We start from the raw sequence: 19099 nt of genomic DNA, 5'->3' as shown, positions 1-19099 counted from the left end.
AGTCAGTTTTTGGAAACATGATGTCATGTGTCAATCTCAGGGAAAAAACGGCTACCTTGGATAAACTGAGAATCTTATTTGTGTTCTGGGATTGTGTGGGATTAGCTCCACAGACATGGGAGATCTCATGTTCCTAGGTGATGCTTCAGTAGTCACCGTCTGATGCTCAGCACCCTAATTTAGAAAGGCACTGCAGTCCAAGGCCTTCCTTACTGAGGCAGTGTTGCTGCCTGCTCCAAGCTGCCCTTCCCCCTCCCTGGTCAAACAAGCCAGGACTTGTCCCTGCCATGTGCTCTGAACTCCTTTGTTCCAAGCGTGGGCCAAACTGAAAGAAACTCAAACGCTGGAGCAGTGTCTCATTGGCTGGTCACCCCCGGTCCGCCCCCAGTCCTCCTCTTTCCTTTCTCCTGAATAAAAGAGGGACCTCAGAGCAGGCCCGCGCTCTTTGGCTTGCATCCCTTCTGCGAACAACATCTGTGTGTCTGTCTCTGTTTGAAAGCTTCTAACTGCAGGAATTAGGCAAACCAAAAGGCTACATTTCTCCCTCTTTGCTTCTACTGGTGGTATCAGCTTTGCAGCTACTATTTGCCACTTTCAGAGCTACTGAAATGCTGGATTGCCCGTGCTACCTCTCTAGGCTGCCCGAGGCTTTCTAAGGCATTGAACTACGAGGGCTAGCCGGTAAAAAAGCTGTGAGTATTCCACAAGGCAGATCTTATGCTAACAAATGTGGTAGTGTATGAGGAAATCTACAAATTATGGTTTTTCTGATGGACATTCCAGTATTATGCATCTTCTGCAAGTCCATCTAAACTTTTTTCTTGGGTCGCTGTGCCAATGAGCATTTTTCCTTTGGTTTTTGACAGCAGATGGCTAGCCAGCTTACATTCCATTTTGCACCTAAGCTCCCAGCCTTGCCTGCCAAAACCAACCCAAAAATTCAGTTCTGTTGCTATGTTTGTCCCCACACCTGTGATGCTGAAGCAGCAGCACTGAGTAGGGAGTGTGACTTCTGCAATCTCAGTTCACTGCACTCATGGACCGATGAGGAGATTTTGTTGGGTAAAAGTGGGAACACTCAGCTATGGAGATTGTTTTAGGGGGCAGAGAGTGCCCAGGGGCTGAGGGAACTCTCTTCCTTTCTGCTGATTTTTGAGGCTAGTGAGAGATTCTTGGCTGCTCCTACAAACACACTGAGAGGAGATCCATCTTGTGTTGTACATTTGCATGCAGACTTTTGTTCCATGAGCAGGGCTCTCAGGTATCACAGTAATGCAAGCAAACAAAACAGGAACTGTAATAGCAATAGGCAGGACAGTCAATCCTCATAATACCCTGACAGTGTTCGTGGAAACTGGAAAGAACAGAACAAACATTGGCTTGATTGGCATTTTACAGCTTGGATTGTATTACTGATGAGGTGATTCTTAAAGTTACTTTGTTGCATCCTGTATTTCAATAAGCAAAAAATAAAAAATGGAAAAGGAGAAGGGCATTACCTTTAAGACAGGGAAAATTAATTTCTGTACTTGCTTTGCAGTCTTTCAGGGAGGCAATTAAGCACGCACTGAAAAAGTGGCCACTAAAAGAAATCCCTGATGCTAAAATGGTATTATCTGTACTAATGAAAAAGGCCATTTTTCTTCATGATTTTATTCTGTATTTGAGCTGGTAAGTATAAGCCATCAATTTATGAGTCTAAATTTTCTTTCTTTTTCTTGTAAAAATTCTGTATGTAGCACCACAAAGTAATCATCAACATGTCTGAAAGTCACCACTGAAGCTGGATGTAAATCCACTGTATCCAGTACTTCCAGTGCCACAAATCACCCACTGATCTGCTGAAACAATTTTGAACTCAGATACCCTGAGTTCCTCAGGGAATGTAAAATAAAGCCGTAAGTACTGGAAGTTTAGTGCCTAAAATTCAAGGCACTCGTAGGGTTTTGTCCAAACCCAAACATTTGACTGCTGGTACATCTTTCTAATTCACTAGTGCTGAATGAGAAATGTATCATTGAGCAAATGGTATCAAGGAAATAAAAGCTCCACTCAGTCATCATATCTTTCCTCCACCAATGCAGGTTATACAATCTAATAGTACATGTGCTATTCTTTCCTAGACAGGTCTAAAATTTGCATAGGAGACTTACAGAACATAATGAAAATCATAATACCAGAAATTTTTCTTGGGATTCCCTTATTAGATTTATTTTCGAAACAGTATTTTATACCATTATTTCCAGCCACAAGCACTTGCAGCATTCAAAATAACTACACTCCATAACATTTGTATTTATTCTCTCCATCTATTTATGAGGATGTCTGAAGAAAGCTAGGCACAGTCTCCTCAGTCTCCTAAAACTTTTGTTATCGTTCTGTGAATTCCCCCTCTGCTTAGTCTTCACCATCACTCACACACGTGGCACCTGCTGCTGAGTACAGAACCGCAGGTGTGATTCTGCCAGAAGAGTGGTAAGGTAATTACTTTCTCTTTGCCCCATGATGCACCAACGCTATACATCCAAAATTGCACACACTTTTGCTGCAATAGCTTTCCTCTCCAACTTACTATATCCCAAATGTGCCACTCTCTAGCCACTGCCACATCTGATGCTTTTTAGCCTTTTATGCTTTCCAGATTTCCTTCTGTCACTGAACATGTATCTTCTAAATTACCTTCTCCAGTTAATTGCCTCAACTCTCCAATTTACACCTCTCAGTATTTGGCAAGAGTCCTACTTCCCTGCCAGTTTTCCCTTCACTCCTTCATCCTACCTGTAAATTATTTCCTTGTTCTTCCTAACCATCCGACTTCATTAATCCATTTTGGTTTTTATTGCTGAACTCCATTCTCTTTCTCTAAAAGATTCCTCAGACTCAATACATTACTATATTCTACTTTGGTTTCTTGCAGACTTCACTGCACCCAATATGATTTCATCAATGCACATGTTCACACAGTGTCTTTGGAAACAATGCATTATTTCTCCTGCAGGTTTGTACTGGAGAGAGGAAGCAGAGATTTTTGCACCACCACTATGAGATGGAGGTGGATCTCACAGTGGATTTGTGACCTGCTGCCATTTCTGTGCTGGCCCATTTGAACATTTTCTCCTGTTCCACCTCATGGACCTGGCTTTTAAATCTTCATTAAGCTGCTTTCCTGAGATTTAAGATCTTTCTACTGGCACAGTCTCTTTACCATCCACATCTAAAATTAACCTTTAATGGTGAGTCTCCAGAGTCTTAATCAGCCTATGAACACTGGCTGTGTACAAAATCAAACTAGTCCAAAATCATGTAATCATTATCCAATATAGTCAAAATAGGTGCTTTTTCAACAGTTATTTCTTTCTGGGCATGAACTGACCAAAGCTAGATCAAGAACACTGCAGATGTCAAGTGCTAAGGTACGTTGGCAGATACCTGTGGGCAGTGCTACAATTTTTCAGTCTTTCAACTTCATTACCCGTGGCAGTAAGCAAGGAAAAAAAAATCATCCACAAGTCAGGGACATAGAAAATTCAGCAACAGGTGAGCAAGGAATAGTAAGAAATGTGGAGCTCTACACCTATACCCTATAACATGCAAAGAGCCAAAAGAATTTTTATCTTGACAGAAATTTAGGAAGGAAGAAAAAGTAAAAGATAAAAGTTCTTTTGGGGCCTGAGCTCTGCTTCTCCATACAGAGGGCTCTGATGGCTGTGGGCTGTTTGCCCATGAATGCACATACACTCCATTTGCCTTCTTTACACCCTTCAAAAACAGTGATCTGATCTGGGCAAATGTTGCTATTCTTGCCTTTGCTGGAAGCAGAAATCTTGCAATCCCTGCAATATTCCAATCTTGCCCAGAAATTATACTTTTGAAGTAGACAAAGATAATAAAATACCCATATTCATTCACGTGTCTGTCCTACACAGTGATTTTACTTATTTTACTTCAAGAAACAGCAAGAATCAGATGGAAAATACAAAAGTAGGGCACTGTAAACAGCCTCAACTCATAGTCTCTGTTTTTCTTTTCTGAAATGTATGAAACAGCTTTATTTCTTAATGTGGTACATCTTTCTCATTAATAAAGGATGAAAATGCATATCTGCAGTATTTAACATATTCTGTATATCCAACTGCATGTCCTTCAAACAGCTCTTCTGTTTCTGACCTCTCTGGAGCAGCATTCAGGTAACTTGGTCAAAAAGGTGCTGAGCAGCAGAGGCTGCAGCGCCTGTGAAGTGCAGCTTTACAGGATGAATTTAGTTTTTGTCTGACTTGTCCTTAGAAACCTTCAGTGATGGATGGTGCAACATGCCCAGGCAGCCTCCTCCCCTCCTCACATGTCCTCGTAACAAGTTTTTCCTAATCTTGCTTTTAAGATTTCCTGCAAACACTGACAGTTGCTTCTCTGTGGATGCAAGGAATGTCTAAACACTGCCCTTGCAGCATCCTCGCCAACACCTGCCCTCTAATTCATCACCAGAAAATGTGACAAATGTTTTGTGCTGCTCATGATTTCTCTTCAGGGCTGTAACACCATCATAACTTTTTCACTGATGTAACATGGCACAAGATGGAAATTAGACCTTTCATCTTGCATCAGCACAGAATCTCTGAAGTCCCAGCTCAGGAGGATACCTTTCATACCAGGCCCTGGAAACACTGAGGTTACCCTGAGGTTAACCTTTTATACCTCGCAGTGGTTGGCTTTTTGCTGGGTCTGCACAAATTCTTTTTCCATTTCCACTGATAAAAAAAATTGCTTCCCTCCCTTAACACCATGTTTTCTGCCATGAGAATATCAAGGCTGTGCCTTGCCTTGTTGCCAGCTGGCTGCTCCCAAACCTTGCTATGCTGTGGCTGAGTGGCTGTGCTCCCTGGGGCCATCCCAGCCTCTGCAGCCAGAGGCTGCACAAAGCCCTGCACGAACTCAGCTGGACGTGCAGATGCTCCTTTCCCCAAAGCAAAGGTGCTCATGAGTGGTGTCCTACCTGCACTGGGGAGGCACTCTTCCCATTTGTTTTCCTTTCACTACACAATAATGTTGTCTTTTGTTTTTGCCACTTAATTTGTTTGCTGTTGTGGTTTTTTTATTCATTACCATCTTGGACAGGTCTGTCCATTCATACAAATCCTAATCTTTCTGCACGTATAGAATTTACCTTAATTGCCTAATTAAGATGTCCATTCTTGACTTAAAGCCACTATACAAATCACATGAAAAGTACATGCTGAAAATTTCATACATTTACAGAACTTACAGCCAAGATAAGCAAACACAGTAGCTGAGTTAGGGACTTCCAACCAAAATGCATGCAAACAACACAAAGCACATAGTCTTCCCTCTGCAAAGTACACTGGTAATAATGGTTTAGACACAGAGAGTTAAGGTTAGTGGGGAGAGATCCTCATTTTTCCATGAAACGGATTAATAAATAAGTAACTTTAAAATTGTCTTAATTTAAAAGTAACTGAATCCAGTTTGCTACTGTTATTTTTAAAACCTATTTTATTTCCCTTCTTCTCTCTCAAGTTATGTCCAGCTATTTACAGGCCAACTTCTGCTTCTAGACAAACTTTTCTTTCTAGAAATATTAATTAGAGATCAGCAATTTCCACTGACAACATTACCACAAGAAATCTCAAGGAAGAGTCTAGAAATGTGTTTCTTCTCTTCCAGAGGCATATACAGCTTTCAGAATGCCTTCTCACATTGAGATCATATTGATTCACACATCCTTCATTCCTCCATATTATTTCTAAATCACAGAAATTATATCAAAGAAATGGAAAGCATCTGACTTTTATCACCAAAATAAAGTCTGATTTAATGTACTCTTTCCAATACTTAGGCACAATAGGATACATCATTAGAACATAGTGGAGCTAACAGAATACCCATCGTGCCTTGTTAACTGAGGGTGCATTGTATAGATCCAGGTAAAATTTGAGCTTTGTAGCTTTTGTGGGTTTAATTTAGACCCTTGGGGCTACATATGCATTGAAGGTTGCACACATAACATCCATTACTGTTAAAAGTGGTTGCACGCACCATCAATGACGTTTAACAGAGAAAATGAACTTCATCTGATTTCATTTCTGATTTATAAAACACCCCAATCATCCTAGCTCACAGTTTAACTAAAATGTCCTGAAAATTACAGACACTTGATTTTTGCTTTAAAGGCATGATTCTGAAACAAGCAGAGCTGTCTGACAATGATTAAAAAAGCCCAAAACACCACCACTTAAGCACATGGGAATTTGACTGCAACCAGTAGGGCTGCTTATACCCACTGGGATACGTATGTGTTCAAATGCTTTAATGGATTGGGACCAGAACTCAGTAGAATCAACCCTGAAGACCTAATTTTGAGCACAGACACGTGTACAGATTTTAGGTGGGTTTTGTAAGAGAGAGTGTTATTAAATTTGTTTGACAGATCCCTATTTAAGATGCAGATTTACACACCAGATGCCTGCCTGAAGCTGAATATTTCAGGGGAAAAAAAAAAATCAAACAAAATGGTTAGATCATTTCTGAGAAAAAACGTAATTTCATCTGACATAACCTAATTTCTGAGGTTTTTAATTTGCAAACTTAAGCTGTACCCCCCCCATACTTGTCCGTAAGTAAAATACAGTGGGAGATACCTTAGTGCCCTATTTGTGCTATGAGTTTATCATGTATGTGTTCATGCAATAGGTTGAAAACATTCACAATTTTAAAATGTGAAAGTATTTTAGTTATAAAATTAAACTCTAGGAGTAAAAATACTTTTTTAGATTTATATATACAAATTTAATCTCCAGAATAATATGCATATATATTCACTGTTCCCCATTAAGGAAGAGACCAAACTACCTTCTTTATTTAACATTCATTCATTAAGCCTAAAAATGCCTGGAGTTGCCTGGTGCAAAGAATACAGACAAACCTACGAAATGTGGTTTTTAATTAAAAGCCCACTTTATGATATGTCAATGGGAAATAAGCAGCGACCAGACTGTTCAGTCTGACAATACTGAATTGGCACTTCGTCCATGGCACAGATTTCCCACTTATCTGCATGCTTTAAGTGCTGCACTGGACAGAAAGGAAATGAGAGTCAACCTTCCAAAGCAAACTCGCAGGGGACCTGGACGAATCCCTGGCATATCAGAGGGCCCACTCTGATGAGATGTCACACCAGAATAACGAAGAACTCTACCCCATTTGCATTCAACAGAAACAGACAGTAACTCTGTGGCAATTATTTCACACGAGTCAATGTTCCGGTATCCTAAAAAAGCCCTGCAAAACCCAGCAAATGCTGAGAAAGGGGAGCTGTATGCAGGTCAGCCTCCTGCAAGGGTCTGCTCAATTTGGCTCACTATCAATGGAAGAAGAACTTTTTTTTGCCGTCAGATCCGCTCAAAATGGGTTCATTACAGGCAGGGTTTGTTTCAATGAGCTCGAGCTGCAGTGTTAACTTCAGCAGGATTCCCTCAAAGGCAGGGGGTGATTTTTTGGCCATGGCAATGATGCTTTTGACTCATAGTGGAGGAGGAGCAGACCCTCTGTCAGTGTTACTGCCAGGCTCTGCTGGTAGCTGCACACACACTCAACACACAGGCAACATAAAATGCTTCACCTTGCCATGCATGAGAAGGCGTATGGTAAGCGTGACATTGAGACCTCCTTCAGACACTTTTCCGTCCTTCGTGTTCATCCTGGCCTTGTATCTTCAATACTTGAAAGTAGCTTCGTTTTTCTTTTTTTTTTTTTCTTCTATTCACTTAATCAACCTGCAGAGAGAGAGAAAGAAAAAGTACCATTGAGTGGCTGAAGCTACTCTGAACTGAGAATATCATGTTGTACAAACCAATTAACATCCCTTCCTTCGATTTTCTGGACTACAGTTTAGAGCTGAAAAGGCTTCTTTGATTATTATCCCTCCCCATCCAACTCTTTAGCCCTTCACCAATTACAAGATAAACTCCCTTTTGAAACCTTGAAAATTTTCTTAACTTCCTGTATTTCACAGTTGAAAGTACAGAGCACAGCAGAGTGAAATACAATGTTTTCTTCTGAAGAGCACTTTGTTATCCTCTGCAGTGTGTATATGCTATATACATATATATACATACGGTTTTTTCCATGTGCCTGGTGCTGTTTTCACTTCTCTCGTTACTACCTCTTTTTCTTTTTGCTCTTGCAGAAGAGATATTTTTGTTTTCTCTCCAGCTAGAGAGAAATTAATTCTGAGCCTAAACACTGATCCCTGCCAGCAACAGTGGATGACACATTATCAAAGACATCTGAATAACAAAGAGCCACTTGCTGTTGTAAATCTGGCCACTGTCTGACTTTGTTTTTGTCTATGAGGCCCAGAGGTGGCTCAGTCCCTCAAAGGCCAAAGCTGAGCTTCAGCTCTAAGTGGAAGGAAGATTTTTCTTAATTCCTAATGACAAATGGCAGATTTTCAGTCATTTACAAAGCCATAAATATCCAAAAATGCTAATGAAAGCTGCAAGGGCTGGCTTTGAAGGGATAAACAAGATGCATTATGAGTTTATTAATGCAAGGACATTTATCAGCACAAACAAAAATGTGGGCAGGAAGGAATATTACCAAGGGCAGGCAAATTCTGTAATAGAAAAGGCTTAGCGACTCCTTATTTAGTTTTGTCCTTTTCAGGCTTATCTTACAGAGCATAAAACCCTTAAACAGACATCATGCCTCTCAGTAACCATCCCTTTCTGTTACCCATCCTCTTTAACAACCCTATTAGCTTTGGATCTTTGGGCTTCCCAAAAACTTGCCTTGCACTATATATAAAGAGGGCACTGGCTAATGAGCACTCCTAGGGACACCCATGTTGTGTTTCAGAGGGTACAGCAGTGTTCCATGGCTGTCGCAGGCTGCTCTCCCCTTGCCAAGAGTGCTCAGGCATGGAACTAAACAATTGGATGGGCCTATGGGATCATTCTCCTAAAGAGGCTGGAGGAAGTATCATGAGGCAGTTTCACCACTTGATTAAGCTCTATCCTAAGAGCCACTAAGCACTTTACCAGACCGAAGTAAAGCCCGCCTTGGTTGAACATGTTATGTGTGAGAGAAGTCAACCGCCATTCTTAAAGAAAGAGCATGAGAAACATGTGGAGTGATTCCTGATGGACAGGCTGAGCTGCCAGCAATCTGTGATTCATGGTACCCTGCGAAACTGCCTCCAGGCCTGCATTTTCCATAGCCATTGGTGGACAGCTCCATGAATTTGTCTACTGCCTTCTTGAATCCATATATCAGGTCTCCAAAAGTGGTGGTCTCACACATTTAATATTAGTATGGAAAAACGTGCTCCACTCTATCTGGCTTAAATTTGCTCACTGAAGTTTCCCCTTGTCACACATTTTGCCCTGTGTGTGTTATCTGAAGACCATCACACCAAGTCACTCTTCTGAAGCTGAAACCTGCAATTTCAACCAGGGCCTGCGAGTGGCCAAGCCGCTCCTAGTGTTTTTGCTCCTGGGAAATACACTGGAAGATGCAGAGTTTTCTCTCAAGCCTCTGCAGGAATGCTAGTGCCACAGAGTTCCTGTGCCTTCAGTGACTGCAAGAATAAGTGGCAGACATGCCTAAGGAGAGTGAAAAGAAAGAGTGAGAAAGAGCAGCTTAAACTTCTCTTTTCTCCTTCCTGATTTCCCCTAACCCAGCAGCATGGACTCTGTGAATTTTATTCCATATGCTCCATCACTCAGACCACAGCTGCTGATATAAATCCATTTATTTCACATTTCTAGGCTTATCAGTTACATTACATATTCCCTATCCCAATGGAAAAAGGGAGACAAGAAACCAAGTGCCTGGGTGAGAAGGCAGAAAGCAGAAGCAGCCTGGCCATGCCGCTGATGCACCAGGAGTGCAAGAAGGTGAGAGGAAAATGTTCCAAGGCAGATCCTAAGGAATGGCAGAGAAAGGTATCAGCTGTAGTCTGATTGTTTAAGATCAGAGCAGAACTCAGGGGAAAACCTGCAACTGGATGACAGCCCCTTCTGACAAGTTCAGAGTGTGGAACAGAGGAGATGACTGTGGTTGTTCCCAGACTGAGAAAGGGAACGGTCTCATGCTGCTCACCTGCTCCTTGCTGAGGGAAATGTCCTGGCTCTGACAGCCCAGCATTTTTTGCTCTGTCAAAGATAACCCAACCAAACCCAAAAAGCCAAACAGGAGCACTATGCTACATAAACAGTAGCCTAGACCTCGGCAGTTTGGACTTTATGGGAGCAACACTGGCCATCTGAGACCTCTAGAAACCAATGGCAGCTTTAGGACATGCTTGGAAGATTTCAAGAACAGCTGTGTTTCAAGTCTAGAAGCAAGGTACATAAGACCTCTGTGGATCAAAATTCAGTGATGAAGGTACAGTTGTGTTTCTAATGAGATGTATTCCCATGTGGGAAAAATAATCCCAGGCTAGAAACAGATTTACAGTTGCCATGGTCTTTTACTACTGGGATACTACAGCTTCACTTTGGGAAAAAGATATGGAGGAAAATCTTTACCCCAACAACAAGCCAATCTTCACCCAAGCCTGACCTTTTCCAGATAAAACCTGAAAAAAATCAGTAATAAAGACTAACAGCTTTTGGGTTCTTTTTAAAAACCCAGAGGTTAGAAATGAAATTCCACCACAAATATTGTTAAAAACATCACTACTATCTGATTTTATGAAGGATTTTGTCACCGTCCCTCCTCCCAACAAGCTTAAACTCTGGCACCTGGCACTGAGAATCAGAACAGATGTCTGGGGGAGGGCTGAGAGTGTGTGTGCCTGCAAGGAGTTAGGCAGCTGTGTGAGACACAAAAGGAATTAATTCAAAAAGGCGGTCTCACATGCTAAGGAAGAGTATTTAAAACCTATACATATACCATGAAGAGAGAAGACTTTTTACCATGCCAGGTCATTTATATCTGCCTCAGTTGTCCTGAGAGTGCAAGTATTCTGGGTAAAACATTTACAGCTTTACAAAGTAAACCTACAGCACTGTTAATGACCTGGGTATTTTGGTTCTAAAGACAGATTAAAATAAAATGCATTGTTGTACTTCATTACTTTTAACTAATTAAAGCAAATTTTTCCGCAGACAACACTAAAAACATGCTGATCTCTGTGCACATGCAAATGTCAGATCATGGCACAAGGAGAGAATGGTTCCCTCCACAGAGCCTCCTACCAGACAGCAAGACATCCATGTATTTATAAACCTACTGCTGTCATATACAAGCGCATTGTGAATATTTAATCAGTAAAATAATTTCCCTCTCCTTTGCAAAGTCAGCATTTTGAACAATTTACTATGTTCCTGCCTTGTGTGTGCCTCTCTGCAAGCAAAGAGGAGGCTGAACACAGAAGGCTTTCCTTCCTCAAGCACTGTGTGGTGAGGTCCCATGGCTATGCTTGGGGCTGGGAGAGTTGAGTCTCAGACTGAAAAAAAACCAGTGTGTCACACTTTTCCTGATGCCAGAGGGAAGTCAGGGGACTCCACAGGTGAGCAGAGAGTACTGCGCAGGGAGGCAGAGTCAGTGGCATGGCTAAATGTTAAGAGTGAGGGTATATGCATTTCAGCCTGCCTTCAGCAGAGAGCTGGCAGTGACAGGAGGACAGCTGGACAACATCCTCCTCCTGACCTTGGGACTCTGGACCAGAATGCACAAAATCCATGATCTGGGACTCTGCAGCTCCAGGTAACGAGCAAAAAATATCATGCCCACAGAATAAAGGAAAGTAGCTCACATCAGATAGATCCCAGCAAACTGCAGGTCTTTGCTTCCTTTGGGGCTTTTTCCATTGTCCTGTGGATATTTCCACTGCTGTTTATTATGTAAAAAAGAAACATTTTTCTTCTGGTAGAAAAAGACATCCAAATGCATTTTTAAAACCACAACCTTTTTAAAACTTCAACAAAATGGATGTGCAGTCTTATGCAAATGCCTTTTATGTGTAAGTATGTGTTTCTATACATTTTTAATATTAGCTGTCCCAAACTGGCATAAACCCACATGTCCTATATGCTCAATATTCATTACATACAATTTTCTAACATGGCTTCTCTGTAATTGTGGGTAGATTAAGCGAATAAAACAACAAGCAGCTAAGCCACATGTTCATCAGACTACTACAAAACCCCAACACAGCTCCTTAGAGATTTCAGTGAATTAATAAAAGCTACAAGATGAACTACACAGCTAAAGGGCAGTGTCACAACCCCCACACATGCACACACATGGAGGTTAGGAATCCTTGCGGCTGAGGGGATAGTGTGAGCTGGCTGCCTGAAGCCTGAGACATGGAAAGTCAATCTCATGACCACCTGCCTTCCTACCCCTCAAGCCTACTGACTCCCTCCAAGAAAATAAGCAGACCATTGCAGAGAATATGGCTGCACAGTGCTTTAAAAAAAGTATGTATGTTAAGGCAACCACTTCAGGCATGCAGGATAAGAAAGCAGCAGGCAGGGGTGCCAAAGATGAATAAAATCAACAAAGTACCAAGGTAGACATCAGGCAATTGATCTCTGAGTTTAAAGCCCAAATAAATTATTTGACATCTGTGAATCTGGCAAGAAAGCTACTCATCTCAAAGATCCAGAGGGATGCAAGGGAGGAGGGAGAGAAAGAGAGTGTGCACAGGGTGAGATGGGGCGGAGCTGCACAGTCACAGAGGTGTGCTGGAAAGCAAAGAGATGCAGAGATAAGAGAAGAAAGGCAGGGAGAAAGAGAGAAATGAACCTTCAGGTACCTGATACAGGGAATAATGTGAGAAAAATCAACGTGGAAGCAAGAACCACCTGGAAATATTAAAGGCGAAAGCCTGCTCTGCTGCGTGAAATCTTGATTATATGGTTGTAAAATCTGAGCTGTTGGGAAGGAGGAAACTGGCCAGAGCACCCAACACAGCATTCTCTGTGTTTGGGCCTCAAAACCTCTTGAACCTAATTATGGTGCTTCATCACCACCAACTGAAAAATATAATTATGAAGAAAGCAAGGAGGAATCTACTGATGAAATTCAAAAGAACAAATTCCAGCTGTTCCATTGGAAGAAATAAAAAAAAAGATAAAAGAATAGGGAAATTATAGTGACTGACATTAGGAGAAGCCACTTCTAATTTACATGAGGACAGTTAAACTCAGTCATATAGTTTCCATGTATCTGTAGGTTTAGAAAAAGATAACTTTTATAAGGGAAACATAAGAACACCGAGTCTCTCACAGTAAATATGTCATTTTCATAATAGATGGAAACATCCCAAAGGAGGGGTAGCTAGGCAGATATCAAGCCATAAGCATGGGGGGCAGGGAAAGACGGGATGAAAAAGAAGACTAAGACATGAGCAGAGTAATGTGAAGATGAACAAGGAGATTTATCATGAGTTAGGAAGAACTGGAAATTGGACAGCAACACACTACTGTTATGAAGAAATAGTTCAGAGTTTCATCTACTTAGCAAGAACTCCAAAAGACCAGTATTACCCCCCCAAAAAAAAAAAAATGCAAGAGTGAATAAAAAGGAACAGATGACATCTGAAACACTGGAAGTCATGAAAAGGCTGTACCTAAGTCCTCTTCATCAGAAGACTCCAGGTGGAGGGAGACCTCCCAGGAATTGGAAGAAACACACTGCCAGGGATCATGATGAGAAGAAACAACCTGTGCTTTCAGCAGAGCACAGTTCTTTGGAAGCAGATTTATGCTACTTACACAGTTTTAGTCTTTCATTTTAACTGGAGGGAATACAGGAATGAATAAGGAACATAAATTACCACAGGACAAGAACTGATGACATTATCAGCAGAATCGACATATTTGGCCATACAGTAAAAGGCTTAAAATTAGAAATAAGTTGTCTGCCACAGAAAGGTTCATGCTATCAAACAAGGAAATAACTACTTTGCTTCCAAGCTCTTTGATAGGCTAGGCAGCTATTATCTATGGCTTTTCACTTGAAAGTAGCATCTCTGGATGTCAAAGGACTAAACAGCGTAATTACCCAAAAAACCACTGGCAAAAGTTATCCCTTCCCCTCCACCCTCCCCCCCCACCCCCTTCCCCCAAACCCAACAACCACAACTCTAGGTGTAATGCAGAACAAAACCAGCTCATCTGCAGTTGTATTGTTTCAAGGAACATTATTTTAAGAAATGATTAAAAAGGATAATGATCAGACAATATTTACAGTTTCCGCAGAAGCAAAAGAAGACAACTGGGTATTTGCTAAACATACACTTCTTCAGTTTCTGTGTCAACTGAAGGATAAAGACATCCACTGTTACTAAACGATATTGTTGTGAGGTTACTAAGAACAAAAAGCTCAAAGGAAGCCCACAATAACGTAACAGTAATAATAATGACAGCTCTTCAAAGGATTTCTCTCCCAATAATAACTATTTGCAAAATGAGAAATCAGGCTTTGGAACACTCCAGTTTTACACAGAAGCCTCACCAGGAGAACCTGATTAATGAACAATAGCTAAAGAAGCAGGTGCAGTATCAACCTTTCTACTTTATCACTTCCATCTCCCAAATTACTAGAGAGGACTCTATACAAAGGAATAAGATTATACATTTTATTCACATCCTTATAATTTATATCCCCAAAATAGATTTAATGCTAATCTCTAACTCTTTCATGAAGAGAACAAGATCTGCAGAACCTGGCTCCCTTAAATCATCGTATCATGGCCCATTTTAAGTAGGGGGATAGTTGGTATGAGTCCAAAAATCCAGAAATGAGAAATTAATTCTTTGTGTTACCAGAACAAAGCATGCATGTATCAGTTGGCAAATGGGTTTTTGCTAAAGAGGTAAAATAAGATAAAAGAACAGCTCAAGAATGAAATTTAAAGAAACACTAGAGAGAAGAAGGATTCAGGAAATTAATAAATTACATGCTCAAGGAGATATAAATAACAACTAATAAAAGTAAGCTGAATATGGGCCACTAAGCAGTAATTGAGTACACAAACAGATACACAAAATACCTGTTTGTGTGTGGGGGGGTTTAAGTGGTAAAATATTAGCTCAAAAGTCAAAGGGGATTAAAGAGCAACACATTACTCCACCAGTTAACAGCCACTAACAAAAGGCAGTTACACAGCTTCGCAAGCCCTGTGCTCCTTTTACTAATTATTGTAAAAATCTCTTTATCTGCCATATGCTAAGCTCTGTACTTACTACAGATAGCTGGAAGTAGTAGTTTTGCCAAAGATGTGAAACTGATAAGGAAAGAACATGAAGAAAAAATAACGTACCAACTTTTAAAGGCAACTGCAAGTATAAAAACTGGCAAGACTCCAGGAATGCTCCCTTTTGAATGCAATTTTATGAAGTATGTGAAGTGGCACTAATTTTTCCTTGATATGTTTAATGGTGTTTTGCCTGAGGAAGAACCTATCCTATCTATAGAAGAAGCTGCCTTGTGTTCTCCCTGCAGCTGCCTTCCTGTTCTCCCTAAAACGAGAAATGCTGTCACCCTACACAACTGACATCTCATCTGCTGAAGATCACGGGATGTCAAATAATCTTTGAAGAGAACAGCAAAAGATTAGAGACATTTCTATTCTCAACTGCTGAATGTTTAGCTGCTGAACTTGACGTATGTGAATCCTGTTCTTAAAATGGATCACTTTTCCTCATGCTAGTCAATAAGCATATGCTTCAGGCAATTACACTGGCTGTTCCCTTTTTGATTTATTAAAGGAACTAAACAGCAACATATTTATTGACTCTTCTAGTTATAATGCTTTTTTTGTAAAAGCCTTTTGAATAAACAATATGATACAGTGCATTTATTACAGGAGGAAAAATCTCAGAAGCACAATAAAGACTACTGTCCTGTTCACAAATTTTCTACTATCAACATTTAATGACCAATTACTTATTTAACATAAATTAATGCCAAAATACTACTCCATGTGTGAATAGACAGCTCAACACTGCCAAAATAGAGAAAGTTATCCCTTCAGAAAACATCACATGTCAATAAATGCTATCAAATATCTGGAAATCAAGTATCAGGAAATCTAGAAAAGCTACATAATGGCATTCAGCAAATGCCAAACAGATCTGGGATCTGAGGGAAGTAAGTAATTTCCAGGCTAAAGAAAACACAGTGACTCTTTTGCCAAAGGTATCTTCCATCTTTGTAATTTTTTCCCCTTCTTTCTGCACTTATTCCAGAAAGAACTACCTTGGCAGGAGTGCAGAGAGCACCTTTACCATTTCCCATGAACCAAAAAACAAGCAGTGGAGTGAGCATGCCAGTACTTTGTACAAACCCAGTAGCCAACTAGCACTTCTGCATACGTGCAAAAGCCAGGCAGATAAAAGCTCTTGTAAATAGAAGCTGACGTGTTGGACTAATGCAATATAAATGCTTCCACAAGAAAGTTGTGGCAGCCCACTATAAATTACTCTGTGCAAATATTCTCCAAGAGGATTCGAGGATGAGCAGGACGAAAGAGCAGAAGGTGCTTTCTTTCCTTTCCTAATGGCAGCAATGAAATGAACTGTAAGCTTCCTCACGAGCCTGCCAGTTTGCAACATCAGGGAAGACAATTTATGCATATGGTAGACCAGTTATTTACCAAAGAATCTAAAGCTCTAATTATAGCTTTAAAAATAAAATCAGCTTTAGCTGCCACTTTATGCTGTGGCTCCAAACCCTCAAGTAAAGCACCATGTTTCTCAGACCTCTGGGATTTTTTATGTTGCTTGTTTCAAACTGAAATTTTGCCTTACTTGCTTGCTTAGGTTTGACTAAGAAACAGATACTCCAACTAACTTGGATTTATCATTCCATATGGTGTGAGATAATAAATCTAATAAAGAAATGTACACGTAAGTCACAGGAAAGGTGAGAAAAAATTGAACAGATAGCCATCACAAGTAGCATAATGGTCTGCCCAACACAGAGTTGCTTTCAAGAATGGCCTGCCATATAAGAAGAGATTTTTGGTCCACACCTATTCCTGGAAAACCCCATGTTCTGATGACCTACACATTGTGAACGTGTGGTGTATTTGTTAAATAATCTCTGCCCCCTAAAGCCAAATACATGACTTTGACATTTCCTCAATAAATATTTTCATTTAGTGTTTAAATTGTAAATTTAATACAATTTGAAACAAATAAAGCCTGTTGATTTAAAAATAAATGTACTTGCACTAAATGCAAGAGAGTCAAGCGTAAACAGCTGTTCTCTTTCCAATTTTTTAAAATGTGTGAGAGAACAGAGAAATTGTTCACATGGTCTATTTCCAACATATTTAAAGTAAGATTTATGTACATACATTAAAAAAAAAGATACATTTCAACACGTATGCATATATGCATAGAATATGGTTACATGCTGAGAAGCAAGTAAGGTATATTTTTTTACATGACAGATGTGGACAAATTTTAAAACATTATGCACCACATTGCTGGGGTGTAATCTAATAAGCAAATATTAAGAATAGAATGATTTTTTAAAATGAGATTTTTATCTTCAGTAGAAACAGTCTCATAGACATAGAGATCTGTAATTTTCTTTGCCAGCTTCTTGTTGATCAAAGGAAAAAATTCCCCAAACCAGAAGAATTGTCAAGGAAATACAGAAGATTCTTTAATAGGAAACAATAACCCATCAAGTACGTTCCCACTGGGCACAGTACAAACAGATATTTAAATATATTTGGGGTTTTATATTTTCATCAGTGTTGAAATGATATCTGTCCTAGAATATATCTTTGTCCAATCTATTTGGAAATTAAATGTTTTCTAGACATATCTGGTTTGATAAAGATGAGTCACTTGTTTCACTCAAACCACAGACATGGTTGTTGGTTAGCAAAATGAGGTTGACAATAATAATGATACATTTTACTTTATTAAACATAAAAATATTATATATTGATATAATTGAATCTCTGACACAAAAGAGCAAAAATATCCCTTTAGTCATCACCTTAATTATGTTATTTACAAGGCTGTGATTTAAAAATCCATTCAAGCTTCCCAGATGAATAAAATAAATACTTCTTTAAAGAAAGGGAAATTCACACAGCCTCTCAGAAAGGGAAGAGGATGAGCTCCCATCCTTCAGTCAACAAGGGGATGAGTACTAGCCTCTGGAGTGTGAGTCACAGGCTCCTTCCTGGGACACCACACTTGTGCTTGCTTGAGGCAAAGATGGAACTGTCTCAGAAACTGGTCCAACAGCAGCACAGCTGTAACAGCTGCAAATATGGCTGAGTGCTGCAAAGACTTCCATCATTCATGGGGAAAAAAGGGGAAAACAAATAGCAATGTTGCAATGTCCTGCCAGGGTGTTGGAATTGTTGCCTTCAAAAGCCACAACCCGAATAGTTAAGTTCTCAGCCACTGATGGTTAGTCAAAACATACAGCCTTATACAGGTTTCACTGTGAAACTCAGGACTCTGCAGTAGGTAAAAAACCCCAGAATGTTCCAGAGCCTCATTTGAAAAAAGATTTAACAAAAAAAGAACCGAGAAAAAACCCCAAAACCCAGCCCAAATAACTCTTCTATGAGCAGTCAATACTCAGAATAAAGAGCCAAACACATGCCAAGATTTAAGCCACTTAAATCAATATTTTTGTCACTGATTTAAACCAGGAGAATCTTTAAACTCAAAAGCCAGTTTAATTGATGAAGTATTCAAAACCAAAGAAAAACATCAAATAGTTTATTAGCAACTTCAAAGTGCCAGTTGTAAAGTGAGCCCCTGTATCTTACTCTAGCACTGCATTTGGCTCTAGCCATCCATTTGTTACTTCTGTGGAACCTTTAGAAAGGAAAGAGCCTATTTTTGAATAAACAACTCATTTGTTTCACCAAATTGCTCAGCTGAAACAGTGCTTCATGAAGTGTCTGTCCTTTTGTCTAACCTTCAGTCCCTTTCCATACAAACACGTGCATACACATGTACCTGCATATATGTGCATGAATGCATACAAGCTTCCCAAACACTTTCCACATTTTTAAGAGATACAGGGATGTCAAATGTCAGGTTCACACAGGTCTCATTGAGACATAGACTAAGCAGAGGTGCAACGT

At 40.1% G+C, this 19099-nt stretch overlaps 1 protein-coding gene across 20 annotated transcripts in view; it reads right to left on the bottom strand.

The window, feature by feature from the left end:
- LOC116448603 (poly(rC)-binding protein 3-like) overlaps positions 1–19099 on the bottom strand; it is a 516599-nt gene that overhangs the window by 55132 nt on the left and 442368 nt on the right. For all 20 annotated transcript variants that reach the window (XM_032119362.1, XM_032119393.1, XM_032119403.1 and 17 more), the window contains one exon: positions 7634–7787. In XM_032119362.1, the coding sequence (XP_031975253.1) occupies positions 7634–7711 (78 nt within the window). In that variant the 5' untranslated portion in view covers positions 7712–7787. The remainder of the gene's footprint in view (positions 1–7633; positions 7788–19099) is intronic.

Source organism: Corvus moneduloides, chromosome 1 (assembly GCF_009650955.1).
Source record: "Corvus moneduloides isolate bCorMon1 chromosome 1, bCorMon1.pri, whole genome shotgun sequence".
NCBI lineage: Eukaryota > Metazoa > Chordata > Aves > Passeriformes > Corvidae > Corvus > Corvus moneduloides.
The sequence above is the reverse complement of the archived record's forward strand: the minus strand, read 5'-3'. Positions and strand labels throughout refer to the sequence as shown.